Source organism: Osmia bicornis, chromosome 8 (assembly GCF_907164935.1).
Source record: "Osmia bicornis bicornis chromosome 8, iOsmBic2.1, whole genome shotgun sequence".
Lineage (NCBI taxonomy): Eukaryota > Metazoa > Arthropoda > Insecta > Hymenoptera > Megachilidae > Osmia > Osmia bicornis.
Window position 1 is genome coordinate 7,284,515 of NC_060223.1, and position 24,441 is coordinate 7,308,955.

Here is a 24,441-nt window from a genome sequence, read left to right on the forward strand (position 1 = left end):
GGCGCAAACTACTCAGCAGCTTGCCGATCGATTTTCCGAAACAAAGAATACTGACACCATCTATTAAAAAGTGGCGGAAATAAATCGGTAAATAGTTTCCGCTGTTTCCGACAATAAACAGCTGAGACAGAGATCGCCATATCAATTGTGCTCTGAATAGTCACATATTCACCACCCAATCTAGGGTGTATGTTGCTAAATTAAAAACTAATGAGAAAAAATAGAATTAAAGATGTTCAAACTATTCAATTCTGGTACAAAGGTGTACTATACGGTTTGCAAAACAGTGATACAAAAACGATCATTTCTATCTGAAGCATACCGGTGTGAAGAAGCATGGAAAGCTCGGTTAGAATTTCCATTATTGAAAAAAGTTAACCCACAACAGTTGTTTCTAACTTTAGACCAAAACTTTAGTAGTAAAGGAAAAGTTAGCGCAGTTGACATTGATATATTTGCGAATACCGTCGCGGACAAACATCAGAGCGAGGAACTGCTTTACACACTTCATCACTTAAGGTTAAGTGCAGAAGCAACAAATATTTTAGAATCAACACACCATGCAGTCATAAGATTTTTGTTAAATCATGATTGCACTACAGACCTTGTAAATATCTTACATGACAGACTCAATTATGGTATTTTCCCTGATTCTCTCTGTTATAATGTTCTTATGGATACATATCTAAAGAAGAAGGATTATGCTAATGCAGCTAAGATTGCTGTTTTACCCATGCTCCAAGAAGACACTGAAAATCCTATAACCAATGCATTATCCATATATTCTTGTCATAAATATTTAGAAAATCCTGATGTTTGGCAAAAACCACCAGAGCCAGTAGATGATTCTAAAGAAGAGATTAAAGTACGTGTTAAATATCTTAGAAATCCTTACTTTGATGATCACTTTGATCTCACAGATCCAAGGGATTTAGTAGGAAAAACATTAGCTTTTCAAGGTAAAGCTATGAATAACACATTGGGAAGAACCTGTCATTTAAGAGGTTTGATATTATACAAAAAATATCAGGATGTATTGAAATTAATACAACAATGGAAAGATGAAGTTGAAGAAGATGTTGTGTATGATGAGGTTTTCACATTGATAGAAAAAGATAATACACATATACCCAAAGAACAAATACCAAATGAGTTAGAGAATTTAATGTCTGAAGTTAATGCATTGAAAGAAAAAAAATTATGTAAAGATAATATGACTGAAGTATTAGAAAATAATGTTAAATCTGCAGTCAATAAACAATCTGAAATTGATATGAATGAACAATTGAAAGTAATAGAAAATATTATGTTAAAAATGTATACTAAATATAGTTAGAAATATTAACTATTTATGCAATTAATCAATTCTTAATATTTCAGAAATATTCCGAATGGGAAAAGCAAAGAGAAATAGTTCTAAACAAACAGTTAGAAGAAATAAATAGACAGGCCAGGATACAAAATATAAATGAAATGAAGAAGGATTTAGAAGAACGTGAAAAATTGTTAACTTACTTTGAAAAGGAAGAAGATATGGAACTGGAAATAGAGAGGCTTGAGGCAGCTGACAAGAAGGAAATGGAGCGGGTTCTCAGACAACATCGTGCTGCAAAAAAATTGAGAAACTTAAAACACGAGGAAGAATATGTACCACCTACTATCTGAAATTAGAAAAATTAATTTTTAATATATTTATGATTGACAGACTATATAATAAATCGTATTTCTATAAATCATTTTTATAAGAAACACGAGGCTAAGAAATAAGAAATATATGTTAAGTGTGATATATCTTTTATATTTTGTACATAATCGCTTAAAAGTACTTTTTTTTTGTAATATTTAGTATGTAGATTTATAACAGCTTTCTTTGTAGGTGCTTATTTCTGAGAAATACGAAAATTAATTGTACATTTAAACATTATGCTAAAAAATTATTAGGCTCTGTAACAAATGATGTTTCATTTGAGCATTAATATTTAAATGAAGTTATGTTATATGCTTGGTTCAATCATATTCATATTTCATATTTATAAGTTTGAACCAAAGCACACATTTAGCAATTAGTCTTAATATGTTTACCTTTAAATTCTGCACTGTTTAAGACTATAAAATTTGGTCTTCGTACTCGTTTATAAGGAATGTCCTATAAAGATTAAAATTGAATTTTTGTTTATCTCATAAACAACTTTTAAACGAATTATTTTTAGTTTTCAGTTAAAGTTTTACCTGGTCGTTGTTATTACAATTTATATTATAGTATCACATGTTATATAACGATCACGAAGCTTTACTCTGTAGTTGTGCTGTTAATGCTGCTGTCTCTTGCTTCATTTGTTTCAAATCAGCAGTTATCCTCTCTAGATTTGCCCCGACATTTTTCGTAGACTCAGAATCGATCTTAAAAAAAAAAAATGTATTTCATACAATAAGGTTTGATATTTTGTAAAATATGTCAAAGTAGTTTCTAACGAAGGATATTATTTACCTGTTCTTCCAAGTCTCTTATTTCTCGTATAGTGGCACCAGTTTCTTCTACTAAACTCACAAGTTCGCTACAATCAGAATGTAGTGTGGCTAGTAATTTGTAAGCTTTTCTTGATGCTTCATTTGTTCTTGCGTCTCGAAATATTAATTCATCAACAACCGTAAATGATCTTTCCAATCTGCCGGTAAGGGTATTGATTTCTTTTTGAATTTCTCGCGTATCAGCTAAAACTTTGTTGATTTCGTCTTTTTGTTTCCTAACATTATTAATTATTTCTAAAATTCGTTGAGTATAAGCGGATCTATTTACTTCTTTAGGAAGTTTGTGAACTTCTGTTACTAATTGCGAGTATTGTTGATCTTTGTTGCGACATTCTTCTTGAAGTTCTTTTTTCTTTTCTTTTAACAATTTGATTTCATCCAGTTTCTTTTGACTCGCGCTCTAAAAGTATTACAAAATATATGTAATTCTGAATTTAGATATAGTTTTAATGTCATATTTTGCTAATATAGCAATACTTACAGCTTTCGTCGAATGCTTTTCTCTTTCTTGCCTATATTTTTCAATTAGCGGTACTCTATGTTTCTCCCACTGATTACTTAAATTAATTAATTTATTTGTACTAATTTCAATTGCTGCTTCTAATTTCTTAATGTTTTCTTCTCCATCTTGTAATAGATCATAGATTCTTGCTTTAATTTTTTTCTGTTCTTCGTTAATTGTTAATTCTTTTTCTTCATTTTGATAATTTATAGTTATTTGATTCACACTGGTAGTTAATTTTTTAATCACGTCTTGTAATTCTTCTATATTGCTTCGGAAATTTTCACACTCAATCTTTACTTTTTCTACCTTTAAATCTTGCTCTTTTACTTTGTCTACTTGTTTAAGAATTTTTTGTTTCGCAAGCGTAGGTTCGATAGTACCGTTAGTTTTTACCTGAGATTCCTATAATAATGACAAATCACAATATATCGCATCGTATAAATATTATTCAATGTAATTTTTTCTTTTTGAATCTTACCTTGGAGGGTAATGTTGCATTTTTTACTGAAACTGTATTCAAAACTTTAACATCACCAGATGTATTAACCTGAGTGATTTTATTACAGTACTGCTCATTCAACCAATTTATTCGATCAAGAATATTCATTGAATATGAACAAGTAGCTCTTGCATTGTAGGATATCAAAGAAGGTAAAACAGATGGTGCACTTTGGATTTGTTCAGGAACAGACTGTAGATAATGTATGAAATATTCTTTATATTCTACAATGGACAACAATTTTATGAGACAGGTATTATATTTTATGAAATACTATTAGAAATAATTAATATTACCTTCTTCATCTTCTACTCTTGGTATTTCTAAATTCACAGATTTGTAAGGAATACTTGCTCTTCCTCTGTTTCTAAATCCTTTCGTATGACAATAATGTGGTAACCAAGAGGCTGATAAGCTTTGATTTATCGCTGTTGCTATAGATTTTTCTAATAATGCAATGTTGCTAACTGGTTCGCTTAAGGGCTTATCACTTTCTTTTGGTAGTTTTTCAATCAAAAACATAAAAACTTTTCTTAAGTCAGCTTCTGAGCTATATAAAAATGTTTGATAGCCAATATCACCTTTGTATCCTAATTCCTAGATTTATAAACTATGTGTCAACAAAGGTAGGATAATGGTTACATAAATAATTAAAACATTCATTTATATGTTCTAAACCTTACTGAACATGCTTGAGCAAGTGTGGCACCCAGTCGAAAACGGGCTGCCATATTTATAGGTAAAACAGTAGATAATCCAAGACCTGGTTTTATTATATCCAAGCATTTTATTGTTGCCTCTACCACTAATTCTGTGTTAAAACCACTGAGATTTGTTATACCTTCTTCTATGTCACTGAAACATAGTTAATATTTATATGCTTAATGTTAATCATTAAGCATGGAAATGAAGATTATCATTACATAAATATTGAATAAAAAAGAAAATAATATGTTACAATTCAAAGGTATAACATTGAATATAGATAACAGTACCACCCACATTATTTTTATAAAACCGGTTGTCAATAAATATCAAATATGTCAAACAAGTATTACTCAATTTTAAAAGCTTACCAGCCTATTTGACGTAATGAATGAATAATTATATTGTCAACTTCCTCCATCATCTGTAAAAATGTGAAAATTCTAAAATTTTCTCTAGTGTTATCGTATCTTTAGAAATTTATGTTGAAGTTCACAAATCTAACCTTTCTACGAGTGAACAAATATTTGTGCACTGAACAATTACATAGATGGCGTAAGAAATTATCATTTTCGTGAACATGAAATACACGTTTATACCATAAATCATTTTTATCTAAAAACTTATACAATTCAACTTACATCTACAATACATTTATTCAAATTAAGTTGAACAAAAATTGTTTAAAAAAGAAAGAAGTCAATAGCACACAAAGGTTATAAGGGTTTCAGTTTATTATGATTTAAATCATTTACATAGATATATCGCATATACATTAAATAATTTAGAAGGTAATGGAACACATCTGTATAGAAACAAAATATAGGTAGTTCAATATATATTTATTATTTTTACTTACAACTTTTCAGAAGATTCAGGTGTTTGTATTTATGTGCCATCTTAGCGCAGCGTATGCGCCAGTCGACTTGCAGCCAAATTCACTTGGTACAGTAAAGATCAATTATTCGCGGCGAGAGGTCCGCACTCCGCGGAGTCGTGCGTTACGTTTGGTACGCGTCAACATCATCAGCTGTTGTTACGTTCTTCCATGAAATGACAGTTTCGTGGAGGTTCATAATGTGGAAATCATTTTCGTGAGGGTGTTTCGTGTACCGCACAGGCGAGCCGTGTCTGATCTTATTTCTGGGAAAGATGAACGGGAGCCTGGGAATAATGCGCGGACCAGAGCAACATCCACAAAGGTTCGCGGATTATTTTGTCATATGCGGACTGGACAAAGATTCGGGTTTGGAACCGGACAAATATTTTGGTAAATATGTTTTCTCTTTCTATAACGTATCATCGAAACAAGTCGTTTATCAATTAATTAATTTTCAACATCATTTACGAATGGTTTAATGATTATTATAGCCTGATAGAAAGGTTCTACTATTGTTGCAGTTTTTGAAATCAGTAGATTGCGCAACGGTATATAGATAATTTATCTCAGATCAGCGAATTGTATCATTGACTGTTGTTTACATTCAACGTGACACGCTTGTATTGCGAAATCTGAAAAGATTAATTAGTAACTTTATACATTTTCATAACTTTTACAGATATTCTAAGCCGTCGTGCATTTCTCTCACTGCATCTTTTAACAGCTTACTGGAATGCCCCTTGAAATTCTTTTCATTACGTGCAACAATAAAGAGAAATATTCATCGTTTGTATATTTACCCTACAGTACAATACAATTCGAACGAATGCTTTATTCGTGATATGTTTCTGTATATTATATAAACAGTTGTTAAATAAATCGTATAATCTGTTCAATAAGTAAATAATGTCAAGGGAAGTAGCATTTGATAAATAATTGACCGCCCGACAGGAATCAAGTTGACCGTGTGTATTTTTAATTTTATATTACTTAATGCCACTTAAATCGATATATTCATTCGTTTATTTTTAATCTCTCGTATAAAGGATCTTTATTATGTTTCATCAGATAAGAATATTATTCAATGTACATTGCGTGTAAACATGTTTCGTATCAAATTTTTAATACAGTTATTGATAGTCAATGGTTAGTAATAACGGTAGGTGTTAATAGAATTGATAATGCGATTAGCGGTCTAACGAAGTTGAAGGAATATTTGATTTCCCGATAGTTGGTAGCAGACGCCCGCGCAAAACTTCTTGAAAGATGAACAATGAGGGCACAGGAAGCAACGGATCTTCCTGAAGAAAGATGGTTCTATGGTTCGTTCTAGGTTTTCCGAGAACGGCTCGAAAGGATCGTTTTACTTTTTGCCCGCAGTACTTCAGAAAATCTTTTAGCATCGAGTGACGGTCACTCGTCTTTTTTGTTTACGTATCTTGCGAAAACATTTGTTTTCGATTGATATATTTCAGTATCATGATTTCCGTTCTACGTAATTCGTAACAAGGGAAGCGTACGACCTTTGGAACACTGATTACCAAGTCCAAACTCTGCACAATTATGCTTAGCTTTTCTAAAAATGGCTTTCCGGTTCATCGGGTTTATTAGTATACTACTGTTAGTTTTTCAAGGTGATCAAATGCATCCGTCGTAATTGAATCCTGAAAACTCGCGTACTACTCTATGAAAGTGGCTGGTATTAAGTTACGACACACTTATTTCAGTACAAATTTCTACGGTTGTTAAATGCAACACGTGTGCACAACGGTGCATGCGATGCATCAGCGTGCACCACTGTCGCGACCGCACAATGACTTATCACTAACTCTTCTAGCGTTACACTGGCCTGCATTTTCTACGCAATTATGCGATACTTTTGCAATAACGTTTGATTTTAACTTCATTTAATTAAACATCTAAAATTTTAAATATTTTGTTCGCTGGTAGTCCAAAGTATACGCTTTGGAAAAATTTGGTAAAAAGAATAAAAATAAAAGCAATTGGTATCTGTACTGATATGTGTCCATGAGATACACGGGACTGTAAATTGAAACGTAATTCTGATGTGCTGTAGGACGTATATTCTGCTCGACGAACAAATACTAATTGTGAACAATGGCAACAAGAAGAGGAGATAATTCCCTCATTCGTTGAATTGTAACCTTTGATCTAGTCCATTCGACGTGTTCAGCTGTGTCACGTGAAACGAATATTCTTCCAAATCCAATTGCAAAACGTACTTAAGTTTATATGCAGTTATCTTTAATCATAGCGCGTCTCTATAATTTTCTCAGAATTTACATTTGAAGAAAAATGACTTATGAAAATAAAGTTAAAATATTCGTTCAAGTCGGTTCTAATGGATTGATTTATAAATATGCAACAATTGTACAGCAATATTTTCCAAGTTACCAAGCGAGAATCGCTCTCGTAAAAAGCAATTTTACGTTTTTGAGAGAAGAAAGAAAAAAAAGGGAAAAGGTACGCTTTTCGTGGCGATGATCGTAGAAAAAGTACAAAAGAAAAACGAGGGCAAGAAAAACGAAAACTAGATGGCTTTTCTCGAGTTTCTCTGAAAAAGGATGTTCTCGGGTAAAGCGCGGCGCAACAAAGAAACCGGAGAAACTCTAAAGATACTGCATGCTGAGTGCAGCTGCAACAGATGCAGCGCAATGCACCGTGTGCATTCTCGAGAGTGACGAAATTAATCAGAACACCGCGGTTTCGTCCAACAGAATTCGCTCGTCTACCACGTGTCGCATTAGAAACAGGTTTAAATATTATCAGAACATATTGAATTTTAAAATGAATTATTAATCATTGTTGTGTTTAATAAAATATTTCTAAATTTGATATACTGGAAATGCTATTTATATCGATTTATTGATACCTTGCGTAGTAGAATATCAATTTTATTGTTAAAGAGGTAGATTATTCATGATAAGATATTGCTTGAAATATGTAATCTTAATTTGATATATCAGAAAGCAAATGGATATTACTTAGAGATATGTACTTGAAATAAACCTGAGATTGATTACATTTATGATCACAGAGCTTATCTGTTAATATTTTATTCCTACATTTACACTTATTTTCTACGGCTTCCGGTATGAAAGGCCCTCAAACCTTTCAATAGAAGCAGTCTACTGTGTTCAGGCTCGCCCATTCGTCAATTTAATGTTTGGTAGAGTCAGTTGATTCGATCGATCCAGTCGCATGCAAACTTAAGCTATTATACGTGTCTGACTAGACCTACAGTGAAAGTCTGAAAAGTGATTTTTCGCAGTTATATGTATTTAAAAATTTGTCATATTAAATCAATTTAAATCGATCTATCTTTCATTTTGCAAGTACCGTAATCCTTCTTGCAGTAGAATTATTAATTTCTGGACTACACTTTTCTTCGACTGGAAAACAATGTTTTTCCTTCATTTTCTAATTATCAAAGAGATCGTTTGATCGACGTTTTTTTTTTACAGTGTTACCACTGGAAAGTTAAATTACAAATACTGCGATAATTACTTGATGCAATTAAAATGGGAATCACATTTAGAAACAAGAAAGATAATAAATTCAGGAGAAAGTATACTACCATTTTACCTATTAATTGCACGTACATTTCTTAATATAAATTGTTGAGAATCTGTAAAATATACAAGGTAATAATATTATAATTGCTCAGATAAATTCAAGTTACTTAATAAGGTAAGGATACAGTTTCAAGCATCGCCGTTTAATTTCCCGTTAATTGTTCGTAGAAATATTTCTTCATTTCGTGTCAGTGAGCTTGGCAAAACGTATACGTTTTCAAACGGAGCATAATTCAATGAACGCACCGTATAATACGAAATAAGTGCAGTCGCATGAAAATGCAACAGCCCCCGTTGCACTTTAATTCAACGAGAAACCACTTGTTCTCGGTGTAACTGTTCGACTGTAATAATTCGGTCTGCTTGAAACTTTCAAAAACTTGTACAACTAAAGTCATATATATTTATTAAATACAGTGTTTAATATTTTTTATTTAGTATTTATAGTATTTCGTAAATATTTTTAAAAAATAACACTGTGTTTATTTATCAGCATAAATATTTTTGATGAAGCAGTCATCGATATATCACGAAGAAAGATCGTCAGGGGTCATCTTAATCGCTTATCATACCAGCAGTTAACACACCACAAAAAGTACATATATGTATCATTTGTATTTTTCAAATGCTTCCTTCTCCCTTCTTGCCACTGTGGATGACGTCATCGTTCACAGGGTCATTTGTGCACAAAGGGGGTCCCTGTCACTTAAGTACGCATTTAAAGGGCGGAAGTATAGTTATAGAACCAAGACTGGTGTGGTCCGCATATGAGCTACACATGCAATGATTGCTACATTATTCTAAAATGTTTCTATGTACTTCTAAATTAGCCAGATTTAGTACCATTATATTCATAGACAGGATACCTTGAAGTTTTCCAACACTTTCATTATTTATTTATGAAAATTTTTATGTAAATAATATTGTATTTTAATTATCAAGAATGTTATATTCATAAACCTAGTGTCTATTTGTTAACGCTTTCTTTATTCATTTATGAAAATTAATGTGAATCAGATTTATTAAAATTATGTTAAATTGTCGAAGAAAAATGTTACTATGTTTTTGAAATATCATTTTAATATTCAAATAAGATACGAACGTGTTGAAGTGTTAATATGAAATATCGACGTAGTACTATATAATACTTTTGCTTTAATACGCCATTGCAGGGACTGAGTCATTCTGTAGGAAAGCTTAAAATATCTTCCTGGTTTTTCGTGACACGAGAAAATATCTCAAGAATAAAATATTTCTTCTCAAGGAGACACACATGATACGGTAAAGAAACTCTTTCAATATGTATCTTACACTCTTCTTAATAGGCTTGTATATTTTTCTTATCACACCACAACAGCTGATAAAACAAACACAAGTTCAACTGTGTATCACATGCTGTTTCATATTTCAGTGAAATCATTATTTAATATTCATAACAAATTTTGTTTATAGTTTCAAACTATAATTAACCCTTGAATAGTGGAGCCTGACTCAATCGTGACACAAACTTACAAACCATACAAACCTCGCGTGGCAATGCAACCCTTTCGTAGACCGAGTAGGGTGGAGTAGTTCGACGAAAGGGAATGAAATACACCGCATACACACTTCTATGGTAATTAGACATTCTACTGATACTAGGGTTCTCGTAATAATTCTCTACTCAACAGGACTTTCTTTCTGATTTACAGAAAAATAGATATATTTCTGGTAGAATTAGTACGAACCGTGTTCCACTTCGAAATATATTTTTAGCAACGCTGAAGTTTGAAAAAAAAAGAGGATATCGATGAAAAACGGATTAACTCTTTCTATTGGTTTATCGATTGTCACAGAGGCGCTGGTACATTCGATGAGAAAGTGTTGAGTAAATACAAAAGGATAGAGTGCAATTTGGTGCAACCGGACAATGCAAATGTATGCATCAATGATATGATTGATTGGTTGTAATAATAAATTTAAAGAAATGTGTCTATGCATACAAGAAGAAAACATTTGATAGGCAAAAGAAAAATTTTCTGTTTTTATTTTTCGATGAAATATCATTGCAAATATTTTGAAAAATTCTCTGTAAAATATAGCAAAATTATATTTTATTATTCTAAGCAAATAAATAATCTTTTTCTACTCCCATTATATAAAATTTCACAAAACACTATACTTGTCACTTCTTAGAAAATACTTGTTATACAGTGTCTCCCACGCGTGTAACGTACCCTCGAATCAATACTTTCTGTAGTATAGGGGCACATCTAACGTTTAATGCTCGTTTTTCGTTACCCTCTTCCGTTATAATCTTCTTTTCTTCCTGACTCTTATCCTTGCTGATCCATCTTGAACGTGATCCTAACAGAAGCTTCGTTTTTTCACTTTGAATCTCACCTTTGCTGACACAGATAGTACAAAGTAAAAAAACTGGTTAATCGAGTTGCATCATTATCAGCAATTATGATATTAAAAATAATGGGTTTTAACATATGTCACAACCTGCTGACATAAAAGTATAAATTGTAGGTAATTATTGTTGACGTATCACAGTTTTTTTTTTTCAAGTTGAAACAATTTATTTATTTTTTTATTTCTCACAAATATAACAAAGGGAATATTTTTAATTGGGAAACTTCGTTTTAGTGATATTCTGTTAACTTGACTGAGGTTAAAGTCGAAGGTGAAAGCAAGAGCATTATTTCGAGTAATCTTTACCTCGACAATAATTAAGTTACATGACTTCATCCGTGACGATTGTGCTAGAAACTCGAGCGAAATTTCTTCACCTTTCCTTATTTAATTATAAATATTCTGTTCACAAATAGTATCCCACATTTTTTGGCCTGCTCAGACTAACTTTCAACACCTTACTCATTTTCGTTAACGCAAATCGTTATGAAATTAGTTCAACTGTATGTCCTGTTAAATGAAATACGAAATACAGATTTTACACTATATTTGGTATCCTCAATATTCTATCTTTCTCATTAATGATATAGGAGTCTTTCTCTAAAGTCAGATATCTGCTTTTCGTTTCAAACACGAGGGCCTCTAATTATCTACTGCAGTACGCATGAAGTAGTGCTTAAAAACGTCTATAAATCGATAGACTACCAGTATGGATGATAAGAGAGGTAAAAATGAAAGAGTTGTAAAGTTATAGTAATGATTAAAAAAAGTAGGTTAAACTTTAGAAGTTCTACCTGAAATAATGTCTTTCAATACTACCTACATACTTTTGTTTTAACTTCTTTGATTCTATTTTCTGAAATTTAATTTTGTGTAATCTATCTTCTTTACTTCTACCTCCTTCTATTCTTTTTTTTTTACTCTGTCTTCCTAATTTTAATTTTCAACTTCCAATGAATTTTGTTTAAATTGCCTGGCCTGCCTGGAAAATTTTATTGGCCACAATCAAAGGAAACGATAGATTTCGTTCAAGTCGAGGACACAGGCAGCACCCATCGTTTAACTAAGCAATCACCATACAATTTTCTCCGGTCAGTTAAGTTCACTGACGACAGAAGTGCATAATTTGCGGTATAGGAAACGCGTAGGTGCTTTCTCCCATCTAGAAATTTATTAACTGCAATCTTACCGATGGTGCAATAATATAACACCTCTTCAATCTCGATAAAAAGTAGAACCTTAGAATTCAATTTGTGACTATTTCTATAATTATTAAACTAATTGAAAATTCATATAGCCAGAGGCGTATTTATTGCACATATTCGAACGACATTCGGTGATTGCCAAATTGCACGGTCTATTAGATTATCGTTGTTACTTCGTTCACGGAATTTCCAAACGGAGATTAGCTCGTAGAGCAGTTGATAGCGGTAATTAAAGTCACCGAGGGAACTTAATCTCCAGCTGGTTCTTTGAACAGAGTACAGTAATTGTGACCGACTAATTACTTCGAATTCGACTGACTATAATAGCCAGTGAAGTGGTAAATTTAAGAATTCTAATTCATGAACAATTAATATGATAAAACTTGGTCCCAAAAATCAATCTGGACTATCGACTATAATTCCAGCTGGTTATACTTTATTCAAGATGAATGACAAGTTAGAAAAACGAAAAAAGAAGTAGAATGCACAATAGAAGAAGGGAATGAGAACTCATCCGGAACCTCTTCCCAGGACAATCGGTCGAAATTGTGGCCGAAAAAGAGCCGGCTGTTTCCTTGGAAGGGGATGAAGAGGAACGAAACCCTCGTCACGTAACCTTCCTTCGATTCAGCCTAAAAGAAATAAAGGTTTTTACAGCGTTGCATCGCCAATGATAACTGTCATGGCTAGTCCAGGAACCCTCGAGTAATTTCGGTAGGGAAAGATGCCAAAAGTGCTCGAACGAACGTGCAATATTTCGACGTGGAACAGAAGATGCAACGATAACACGTATATTTCTTCTTCGAGGGAAAAAAACCGTCTGGATCGGAAGAATTACGCAAACGTTTTCCGCACCCCCGTGGTTGACTTTTATTTTGCGGAGTTGCAACAGATTTTCAAGATCGCTTGTTAAATTCCTTGTCATATTTTCTAGTTCAGAAAATTTTTAAAAAATTCTGCAAACAATTGATTTTAAAACAACAATATCTGCAGCCACTTTAAAAACGAGTGGAGCACTTTCTGCAACCTCTACAAGTCACTCAGACTGCAGAGCACTTGTACTTCAACTCTTTCACGTTTTTTCCCTCTTTTTTCTAGTAAGCTTTCCAAATTCTGCTAGAATACACGGTTTGTGCTTTTTTCCAAAAGGATGCCTCTTTGATCTCGAGTTCCATTTAAGCTGTGGCTAAATATTTCTCACTTTGGATCAAAGAGCGAGTGAAAATTCGTAGTGCTTTTAGTAAAGAGGTTTTGAAGTTGTATTTATACCAAGCAATTTAACAAATTTAATATTTATACGATTTACAGTTTCATCCTCTCGAATAATTAAATCAAGTGTAGAATGAAAATATCTTAGGTGTAATTAAAACTTTTGGATGGTGATATACCCGAAGTTTGTATCCGTATCTAATTATTTCCACGTGTAATCATTCTCAGTGGTCGAGGCCACATCGTATACATTACAGAGGCTCGTTGGGTGGCATAGCGGTTCGATCATGAACGATTAACCCCGTACAAGGGTGCTGTTGTGTCCGTCGTACACTAAGGTAGCTGGAACCTTGCCAAGACTTCAACAGTCTCATTCAGGTCGAGCTGCTCTGGGATATGTACCACGTTCAATAACAACTTGCCGACGTTGCCGTTGGAGAGATTTTAATTTTTTTTTCCAGAAAAAGAACAGAAGCTTCTCTTCTTTGTTTTCTTTTGCTCTCTTTTTGTCTATGCGCGTTAAAAGTTGCAGCCTCGCTAGATGCGCTTAGCCTAAGAACAATGCGCAAACTGGAATGAATTCTCGCGACCCTGTTACTGGAACACGTTCCCCTTTAAACGCGGATTGTTTCTTTTTTCCGCTCGTGTGCTTGTTCCCTTGAAACGTTTGACCGACTTGAATCTACCTCGAGGAACTGGGACTAATTATCTTTCCTTAGAAAACTGTTGTTTTTACTCGGAGATTCTGATGGGGATGCATTCGGTTAATTAGGATTATTTTGGAGGTGGTCCCTTTTCGCAAGATTTTAAGAAAATCGTATAAATATTATTTTTCTGTTTCAGGAGACTCTTTGCAATGTACGCCTCTGGATCGAGCATACAAGAGTAAAGTTTTGGGACATTATCCGGATTCTGTACCATGGAACCCTTTCGACGAACACGCTGTCTGCATGGTACGATAAAATTCTTTTAATTTTCAATTTTCAATTCGACTTCAGTCTTCGTTTTTTAATTATCAATAACAAGCTCTCAGAAATGAAAAAGAATTCGATTCATTCGCTGAGTAAACACACCGTTTCCTCTGCTTACCCGAGCTCCAAGTTCGAAAGCGGAGTAGAAGTTTTAACAGAATCAGCAGAAGGTGAGAATTAAGAGGCGCGAAAGAATGGATGCACAGCAAATTGCTCGCGATATATACTGTTCGCAATCAACGGTGTACACGCCGTCCCAGTTACAAATGAAAAAGAAAAAAAAAAGGAGCCCTTCATTAGATATTCAATCTTTTGCAGCTCTGCTTGCCGAGCGGCCTGAGATTCCGAACACAGAAACACTCGGTAGAACCAACTTTCCACTCGTTCGTACTGACGAAGGAAGACGGGCACAGAACGTACGGGTTCAGCCTTGTTTTCTACGAGGAGTGCCGGAATCGCAAGATATGCGCGGCTATGCAAACCCTCCAGGCGATGCATATCACGGAACTGAGCAGCGGTCAAAACGGTACACCACCAACGTGAGTCGTCTTCTAGCATTGTTCAACTCCCCGTGTACTCTCTTGGTTCAGGGACGAGTATCAAGGCTATCTCTTTGAATAATATTACCGCGTATCAAACAGAAGATTTCAAAATGTAAAACAGTCTGACGGTAACAGTTTTGTAAAATAGCCCACATGAAACCGTCAGTTTAAAGCTTAATCCTTTAACTAAAGGGGTGGTTTTTGAGGAAGATCAGTATTAGTTGACTAGGAATTTATAGAGTACTTGAAACAGAATTTCATGTCAATAGCCGAGTATATTTTATTTTTAGGGCTCATTAGAAAATAGCGAGCAACGGTGTGTAATTGCGTGAAGGTTTCTAATGTGATTACATTTTCAGGGTACGGAAAGGCCAGGATGGACATAACACGCGATCGTTGCCACGGCATTTCAAGTTATCAGCACATTCACCGAGCGCTGCGTTAGGCTACTATGATTCTACCAAAGACAAGTTGCTAGTGACTAAATCGATATCCTTGCTATGCCAGCAGCCTTACCTTCATGCCGCGAAAACGTTCCTCACTAATCTCTACAAGTAAGTAAACCTTCTAGATTATCATCTTAACGATAGGCCGCCGTCGTCGTCCGCTTTGATAATGTGGAAGATGTGAAAGGACCTCCATCATAGCCAGTACTTTCAGCCTGAAGCAGCTGCTAAAACTGGATGCTATAATATTCAAAGTGCTGTAAAAGGTTTTAGCTTTTAACGTTGAGAAGTTAAATTGAAAGACTTTAAAAGTTTTTTCCATCTCTATTATTGATCCTAAATTTTTAAAACCTTCTTCATTAGGTATCAACATTAATTAGTTGATATTTGTTTTGTTTCAGATGTGTTCCTAGACATCCAGGACCTGGTCTTAGTTTAGAATCCTACGTATACAGTCTCCTTTATAATGTACCGGTTCCGTTGCTTGGAAAGTCGCTAAAGTTCTTCGTTCCCAACGACGAGCCAGCTAAATCACCATTGGAACTGGTGATACATCAGCCAACACCGTCTCAGGAACTGCCGATGCTAGATTACTCTTTGAAAGACATGTTCACATGGCTTGGCGCTGACTGCGTCATTCAGTTGTTCACGTGTGTCTTACTGGAGAATCAAGTATTGCTTAGGAGCTCGGATTTCCATAAACTGATGGTGGTGTCCGAGTGTATAACGGCGCTTCTGTTTCCATTTTCCTGGCAACACGTATACGTGCCGATATTACCCGCCAGTTTACAACATTTCTTAGACGCGCCTGTGCCATTTATAATGGGCTTGCACGCGCAAAGCGAGGGCGGTGTACTGAACATTGCTAGCGAAGTGAGTGTTAGCCACCTTTCGAATCGATGCTCGTCAAATTTCCTTTATGAGAATGGTTATACTTATGTGAGAAAGCGTTAAAAATAATTGGACGGCTGGATTAGAATTAGAAAGTGAAATTGAAGTTTTGAAAAGTGAATAGATTACTTTGATCTTCTCTCGCTGTTTAGGTAATATTCTGATATTATATTCTATATGAAGTATTCTTTAATTGCAGGCAAATCTTTGTTATGTAGATATAGATAAGCAAAGTAGTCAATTTCCAGAAGAATTACCCGTGTTTCCTCATAAAATGCAATTCATTGCTGAGATTAGAGCTCTCTTAAACAAGTACAAAGTACCACTTACAGGAAAGTAAGTTCGAGTACTATTTTCTTCGTTCTTTCTTCTTTATTTCGTGTACCTGTTTCTTTTTAACTTAAGATGTATTCCAGGACTGATAATATGGTCATAAATCATTATAACGGCGACATCATGACTAGTAGTTTGACGCTTCCTGGTTCTGGATTCCACCTTCCTCGTAGAAAACACTCGTTACACGATGTATTGGATTGGGATCGACCGGAACCGCCTCAGCAATCGGACACTTTGCAGAGGAGAGTAGATGTCGTTAAAAGGACAGGTACACATACGATTAACAAAAGTATCAAATCAAATTTCTCTCACTTATATGTAACAATTATAATAGAAATACCGTTTCATAGGGGTAAACGTAGAGGATATTGAATCAGTTGAAGATAATTATGTTAAGGAACGAATACTCACGCCTCAAGAAGAGTATCGGGAGATGCTTATATTTAATAATGCGATTAGAGAAATTTTTTTGAATCGTTTTGTACAGATCTTTTCTAGCTATGAACATTTCGTTATTCAACCAAGCCAGGTGCGATACAGTATTAATGTAATTTAGTTGTTGTTATGAAACTGCATTTAAAAGAAGACCTATTGTGTTCTGTAGGACAAAAACGAGTGGTTGAATAATAGGGACAGCATGCATGTTTTTGATAAAGCTACATTTTTATCCGATCAACCGACGCAACATTTGCCATTTTTATCGAGGTTCCTAGAGACGCAAATGTTTGCTTCTCTGGTCGACAGTAAAGTTATGTCAACGTGGAGCGAGTTAGACTTCAATATACGGGTTTTCGATCAAAGAATTTCTTTCTTAAGGTAAAGTACAGAGAAATACAATATGTTACATAATAATATCTTTCCACTATTTCACTCGTTAATTATTTTAATTGATTATAGAAAAAAGGTTGGCGAGGGTATTGTACGTTCAACGCGTTACGAGCCCTGTACAAGCATAGATGAATCGCAAAAAGTGTTGGAGCAAAGATTAACGAACGTGGATTTTGAAACAAATCCACCCACTGAGATTCTTCCTCATAGAGCGGCATATTTTAGAAGTTTCCCTTTATTAGACAACGTTGCTTTAAACAAGGAACCGGCTCAAAGGTATATAATTAAGTGGAGAAATACTAACACTCATGAAACAGACTTTTTCATATAACTGAATTGAAAGATACTAACATTTATTGTTCTGTTTCCTGCTTCACTTATAGTATACTTCGGTAAGAAATTACATTAAATAAGTTTGAGCAAATATGTTTTTTTGTGCTTTAGAAGATTCTTTGAAATAAAGCTTACAACTCTGCTTTCTTAATTAATTATTGCCTTACAATTTTTATTAGCTTGTTTTTTATCTGATTCTAATTAACCTTTTGCACGCAACAGTAGTCGAAGAGGACAGACTCAATGGAAGTATAAAATGAAATCTATGGAGTCGAACGGTAAAACAACAGCACCTCAAGAAACTCAATCGCCTCGACCACAAACCAAGCTCTCTGCAGACATGAGTCCAGCCTTGATAGCTCAAGCTAATTGGACGTTTGTTGAAAAATTGCTCAAGGTACAATGAGGAAATAAAATATTACAATTAACTTTATATTAAACATATGGTTTTTTTCGTTTAAAGGATTGCAAGTCAAAAACAAAAAGAATGTTGGTTGAAAAAATGGGTTCTGAAGCTGTTGCATTGGGTCATGGTGGAGAATCATTGTCCGATGTGGAAGAAAATACATTAGTCGCCAGTCTCTGTGATCTTTTGGAACGAGTTTGGAGCCATGGATTACAAAATAAGCAAGGAAAAAGCGCCCTTTGGTCGCACCTTACCATGTATCAAGCATTGGAAGAATGTAACGATCCTAACAAACCCATAGATCCTAATTTTCTTTCTCCTGGTAAGTTGAAATTCATCGTTTATTTTTGATGTCATATCATTTTCGAGAACACAAAAATTACTGAATTTCATGATATTTGGAAATGCAGCGTTAGCGTGGTGCGTGATGCGGAAACGTCTCGATTGTACGTGTCTTATTTTATTTCAAATAAACTGTTAAAAGTAGAGATTAGTTTCTGATACGTAGATACTCTGCACTGTTATTAGTTGTAAGTGACACATTATTGATAAATCATTATTTAATCACTCTACATGTTTATCGCTGAACTGCATCATATTTTAACAAGTAGGTGCCGCTGCTTTAGAGAAACATTTATATTATACATTTGTATTGTTTATAAATACAGTGCATACTTGGTACAAAAATTTATTTTGTACAAATCAAATTGCCATTACATTTATTTGCATTAATTTATTCTGTTATTTTCTGTTCATAGTCATGTTATAACTCGAAAAGTTAATTTTTCAATTAAACAATTATTCTTACTTAAAATTAACATTTTTATTTTTTCATAAAGTTATAGTTTTATACTTGATATTACTTTTTGAGTTGTAGCATTTTGTTAAATGCAAAGTAGCGTTTCTTTTTCAGTTGATTTTTATTTGAATTTCATTTTCTTGTTACGAATAGCCAAGAAATCCTCGAATACTTTTTTTGGATTATCGGACCGTTTAATTTCCACCTTAAAGGGCAAAAATATTTTTGAAATTGCTTCTTATATCAAGGAGAATTTTAATGGTAAGCCTTATTGTTGGCTTGCCACAAAAAGAGAAACAATTCATTAGCTTTGATTCTAACAATTCATTTTAATAATTTTTATTATAGACATTAGTAAACCGCATGAGTTTTGATATTAAAAACACATTTATCTATATGTCTATTTAAATTGAAGTTATAGTCGTAGAAATGATTTTCTTTTTTGTAATAAATATCATTGATTATATTCATCATACTAGTATGAAGTTTGTATAATTTGCATGTGTGATGTGACTATGAATCATAGAAAAAGAGTGTAAGTACTTTGTGATATGTTTGCAAAGTGCACGAATTATGTCTTTGTCCGAAGCATGGCATTACTTTGTCCTGCATGCACTTTTAGAAAGATTTTTTTCTAGCAGTGTGGAAAACAAACATTGATCTTTCTAATGGCAAATTTTCTATCTAATTTGATTTTTTTTTCTGGGTAATAATAGATCTACCAAATTTGGCATTGGAAATTGACTCGCCTACGCGAGGAACAGATAAACATAAATCTCCTGGAGATAGAAAGATCGGTCCTGAACATCTTAGGCCTTTACCCGACTCTTTGCTTTTTGATATTCGAAACGTGCAAGCCATGACCGATATCAAAACCCATATTGGATATGCCAGAGCTTGGGTTCGATTGGCACTTGAGAAGAAACTCCTTTCTCGTCATTTGAAAACTCTCTTATCACATACTAGGTTGCTGAGGTATATCATCAGCTTCTAATAAATTGTACATTTTATTAAACTATTCTGACTTTTAAAAATATCTTTTAGGAGTCAATACAAGCGCTCTGCATTCTTGCGTTGCGAAGAAGAAAAGGAACAATTCCTTTACCATCTTCTGACGTTAAATGCTGTTGATTATTTCTGTTTCACTAATAATTATCCGACCACAAAACTGCCGTACAGGGTGGTCATATTTCCTAGTCGAAAAGCGAGTGCAGCTACCACTTCAGCAAATAGTTGGATCGCTATATCAGGCACTCTATGTGAAACAAATCCCGTCCCGATTCCTAAGGGAGCATTGGAATTTGTGTTTCATGTAAGTTCTTAATCTTGAAATATTTTCCAATGTTAAACGTTCGGTTAGAAAAGTAATCATTGTCTAATAGTTTTTCTATAATTTTACAATTGTTATTTTAGCACAAAAATTTGGGGGTAATTTCTACGTTACGTATAGGTCATGACAATACAGGTCTTTCACCTAAGTGGATGGTAGAACATGTTGTAGTGAGAAATGAAGTGACAGGGCATACGTTCAAATTTCCATGTGGCAGATGGCTTGGTAGAGGCATCGATGATGGTTCTACCGAGAGATTATTAGTAGGTGCTCTTGTGCCCCGTTGTATTGATAGCGAAGAATTGGTTGAGACGTGTTCGACACCACCAAGATGTAGGTCACCTAGTATACCTAGGCGACCCATATTATCTCCAGTTGAACTTCAACATATGTTGGGTAAATATTACTGGAATATCTTTGGTATCTTATGTAATTGAACATAAAGTTTAAAAGGTATTGTTATTTTTACAGGCGAATCTGTAAACGCAATTGTGAAGTTTCACTATAGAAGAGAGTGTCAAGATGGCTCTTTAACGGCGTTGCTCTGTGGCGAGGGTGGTCTCGTGCCATCTTTAGAACAAATATTTTTATTTGGGTTTAAAAATCAGAGGATATTTGGGCGAAATTTTTATGTTTGGGATTACCTCTGTAAGTCACCGTTTATTGTACTTGAATACTATTCTCAATAAACTGTATAGCAATATTTGAAATTTTCTTTTCAGTACGTGTAAAGGAGAACTTCGACATTTTTTTGTTGGAGGAAATGGACGAATATTCGCAAAAAATGAATCGAGATAGACGAGTTCACACAGCGAACAATCACAGATTCACCTCTTTAAGATGTTACTGTCACCTCATTGATCAAATTAACATGTTCAGTCAGACTCTTGGTAAAGATGGAAAGTTTCAATTATTCATTTGCTTAGCAGCAAGGTAAGATATACACTTGCAATATGTATTAGTAAAGTGTCTATGAGTTTCATTGTTAATTTACATCTCAGAGAGCAGCTTCTTCATTTGATGCTTCGACCCATGAGTGAAGCCCGCTCTACGGCGGATATGTACGATGAAACTTCCTTTTTAAGGAATCCAATATTATTAAATTTCCTCATTAAAATTCTTGAACCATTAAGCGAATTTCACATTGTTCTTGAAAAAAGTTTGACTCATGGAATTTCTAGTATATGTTAATTTATCATGAACATTCCAGGTGATTAGGTAAGATATGTTATATTATGACGAGTTTCATAATTCTAGTGTTAGTCTTTACTCTTTTATTATTTTATTGGTGATTTCATTTTCTGCAGGATATGTTTCTTCGAAGCGGCACAATTTACCAAATTCTAAATAGTACGGGATGAAAAGAAATAAGTATTAAGATGTCGACAAAAATGAGGAACTTTGTAAAACCTATTATTAAGAAGTTAAGAAGAATTTAATAATGCAAATGAAGACTGTTATGCAAAATGTAAAATAGTCGTTTTAGATAACAAAACTATTTGACAGAGAATTATTACATGGAGTGATAATGAAAGCATAGATCTTGCCCTGTTCTGAAAGCTTATGAATATTATGACAGTGAGAATTCAGTGCAAAGATAAACTATCTAATTTGGCCCATCTTGCCGTAGATATTAGGAAGCAACAAAGAGTTTGTTGAAACAGACGTATCGTGTACCAAAGATGTGATCCTATTAGTTATACTAATTAGTATTATTGATATTGTCATTATTATTAAGGATTTAGTTTTTCTACAATCTTGAACGTAAGCAGACAAACGTATATGAAGTGTGCAAACAACGTACATCGCAACAATGAACAATTATTTATTGTTTCAAGTAAATAACAAAACAAATTTTCTCGCAAAAAATTGAATTGGAGAAATAGAATTACGTTCTATTATATAAAAATCTTGAATAATTTTTTCAAATCATGCTGCATCTAATGATTGATCTATCCATAATTTTTATAAATTTCTCTACGTTGTTTTCTCACACTTGTCAACAAATGCTTATACTATCGTCTAATACTCCTTCTTAAACAACTGTTACGAAATTCTCATTTTTATTAATTGACGTAGCTTAAAGTACAAATAATTAAAATGTGTTAATTGCAACTTTTCATAATATTTTACGCACGCAATTTTTTTTTTTTTTTTATAAAATTTGAGATCCAATCGGTGTAATGTAATGAAGTCAAAATGACGTAATACGTTGTGAAAAACATTTAAGTATATATTGAAAAAATGGACCAAAGGACTTAATTTATTAAAAGTTTTAAAGCGTGGCAGTTCGTTTTTAACATGCAGAATACACAGCATCGGTACTGATTGCTCTTTAAGATTTTAATGTACTTGATAACTGGATTAGACCGATTAATACTAATAATGTTTCGAAGAAATAGCTTTCAGAGTACAATTTTACTGCTAGTGTTCCACGGACGTTCACAACTCATAGATAAAAAATCGTTCTATCACATTATTAAGTCGTATGTCAGTCGTATTAATTTCATTGCGAGCCTTTCGCATCTGTGTGGCCAAATATAACAGTTCATAGCATCGCCTTGCATCTAAATCCATTAACATAAGATTACAATTTTAATTTCAAATACTATCTATTAATTGAAAATAATTCTTTTGTTCTTTATCATTTGTTATGTATGCTCAGGTACAAATTGAATGAAAAACAATGTGTTAATATATGAAAGAGGAATTAAAATACAGGAAACGAGTAAAATTTGTTGATGTATAATAAGTTACTTTATAAACAATCTGGCATTTATGTTAAAATTTCATCTGTTAAATAACCATGTTACTATATATTGTTAACAAAATATTAAGATAATGAAGAATACTCGCATAATGATCTGGTCTGATCATTCTGAAATTTTCTATGGATAGGTGGAGATATGTATTTTATTTAGCTTTTATAGGGGTTCCTGTATATTTTGTTGTTTTAACAATAATTGACGAATGTTATTTTAGGTAGCCAAAAAACGTGTATTGTGATCGTTTTAGACTGAAGAATAATGCGTAACAATTTATTTTACTTCATTTTTATTATATTTTAATTGTGCTTTATGTCGTCATGTTCAAGTCACGTTATATGTTCATTTCTCTTAAAGTACATTCCAAAGTCATTGCTGTACAAATCTCGTTTCATTCATTCTATGAAAAATAATAAGATAAAAATATTTTTATAAATATCATGGATCATTATTCCAATTTCTTTTAAATTAAGATTTATTCTTCTGTAGTTAGAACAAATCTTTGATTTTAACAATTGTTTTTTACTTTGTCAATAGTTCTGTAACGTCACTTTTACATGAAGTCAACACATGTTTCGATTCATAATACTCAAACAAATAATTTATATGTAAATTTCAATTAAAATCATGTCCATCTGATCACGATCCATGTTCGGTTGTTCCTCATTATGAAAATTAGATTCTCTACCGAATTTGTATATAAATGAGAAATTATAAAGCTTTGATGTAACGTGTAGGATCTTTTACAAGACGACTGTCGTATAATATAATTGTATATATACAAATTGTAAAACAAAATACTGTAATATTGTACAGTAGAATAAAGGATTGTCAAAATAGAATGATTTTGTTAATATTAAAACTGATCTAGAAACAAAATAATATAAATTTGAATTATTAATTATCATAAAATCTAATCTAAATTAGCAACTACAAGAACCCTGGAATTCTATACTAGTGTATACATATTAAATTAATATTTCTCTTTATTCATTAGTTAATTACAAATAACAAAAGTATAAAAGAAGATGGGTTATTTAAACGTTTATTTTAGAATTAAAATTTGGAACTACGCAATTTTTAATTTTAACCAATGGTAGTTATTTCTACGATTTGAATTTTGACGATGTGCGCAAGTCTAACTCATACGTCACTTCCCTTCGACGCTTCGTCCTGAGTGCACGCGTTGGTAGAAAGTGAGAATAAATTGTATTAAAATATTACATTAAATTGTATTCCTGACATCAAAAGTACAAAAAAACAGAAGAA

At 33.2% G+C, this 24,441-nt stretch overlaps 3 protein-coding genes across 8 annotated transcripts; 2 read left to right on the forward strand and 1 right to left on the reverse strand.

Annotated features, from left to right (window-relative positions):
• Positions 1-119: 119 nt before the first annotated feature.
• Positions 120-2,200, forward strand: LOC114876867 (28S ribosomal protein S27, mitochondrial). Its single transcript, XM_029188754.2, has 2 exons — positions 120-1,291; positions 1,381-2,200. The coding sequence occupies exons 1-2, from the start codon at positions 233-235 to the stop codon at positions 1,663-1,665; spliced, it is 1,344 nt and encodes a 447-aa protein (XP_029044587.1). The 5' UTR covers positions 120-232; the 3' UTR covers positions 1,666-2,200.
• LOC114876866 (coiled-coil domain-containing protein 22 homolog) lies at positions 1,778-5,175 on the reverse strand. Of its 3 annotated transcripts, XM_046286624.1 has the most exons (9): positions 4,744-4,992; positions 4,610-4,662; positions 4,217-4,388; positions 3,830-4,130; positions 3,513-3,757; positions 3,011-3,436; positions 2,489-2,929; positions 2,230-2,400; positions 1,778-2,146 (listed from the first exon to the last, which is right to left on the reverse strand). In XM_046286624.1, the coding sequence occupies exons 2-8, from the start codon at positions 4,660-4,662 to the stop codon at positions 2,281-2,283; spliced, it is 1,758 nt and encodes a 585-aa protein (XP_046142580.1). In that variant the 5' UTR covers positions 4,744-4,992; the 3' UTR covers positions 1,778-2,146; positions 2,230-2,280. The 3 variants fall into 3 exon arrangements, with proteins under 3 accessions (XP_046142580.1, XP_029044585.2, XP_029044586.2); XM_029188752.2 differs by lacking the exons at positions 4,610-4,662; positions 4,744-4,992 and adding an exon at positions 5,098-5,175; XM_029188753.2 differs by lacking the exons at positions 4,610-4,662; positions 4,744-4,992 and having other exon boundaries at positions 4,212-4,297.
• Positions 5,176-5,213: 38 nt separating this feature from the next.
• LOC114876865 (DENN domain-containing protein 5B) lies at positions 5,214-24,014 on the forward strand. 4 transcript variants are annotated; one of them, XM_029188748.2, is made up of 21 exons: positions 5,214-5,508; positions 14,369-14,478; positions 14,815-15,035; positions 15,398-15,592; positions 15,886-16,357; positions 16,575-16,711; positions 16,792-16,979; positions 17,062-17,240; positions 17,316-17,527; positions 17,609-17,815; positions 17,923-17,931; positions 18,095-18,269; positions 18,336-18,600; positions 18,689-18,724; positions 19,794-20,052; positions 20,122-20,389; positions 20,491-20,803; positions 20,879-21,055; positions 21,130-21,340; positions 21,409-21,625; positions 21,715-24,014. In XM_029188748.2, exons 1-20 carry the CDS (start codon positions 5,391-5,393, stop codon positions 21,596-21,598), a joined length of 3,942 nt encoding a protein of 1,313 aa, XP_029044581.1. In that variant the 5' UTR covers positions 5,214-5,390; the 3' UTR covers positions 21,599-21,625; positions 21,715-24,014. The 4 variants fall into 4 exon arrangements, with proteins under 4 accessions (XP_029044581.1, XP_029044578.1, XP_029044582.1 ...); XM_029188745.2 differs by lacking the exon at positions 18,689-18,724 and adding an exon at positions 19,231-19,338; XM_029188749.2 differs by lacking the exon at positions 18,689-18,724.
• The last annotated feature ends 427 nt before the right edge of the window (positions 24,015-24,441 follow it).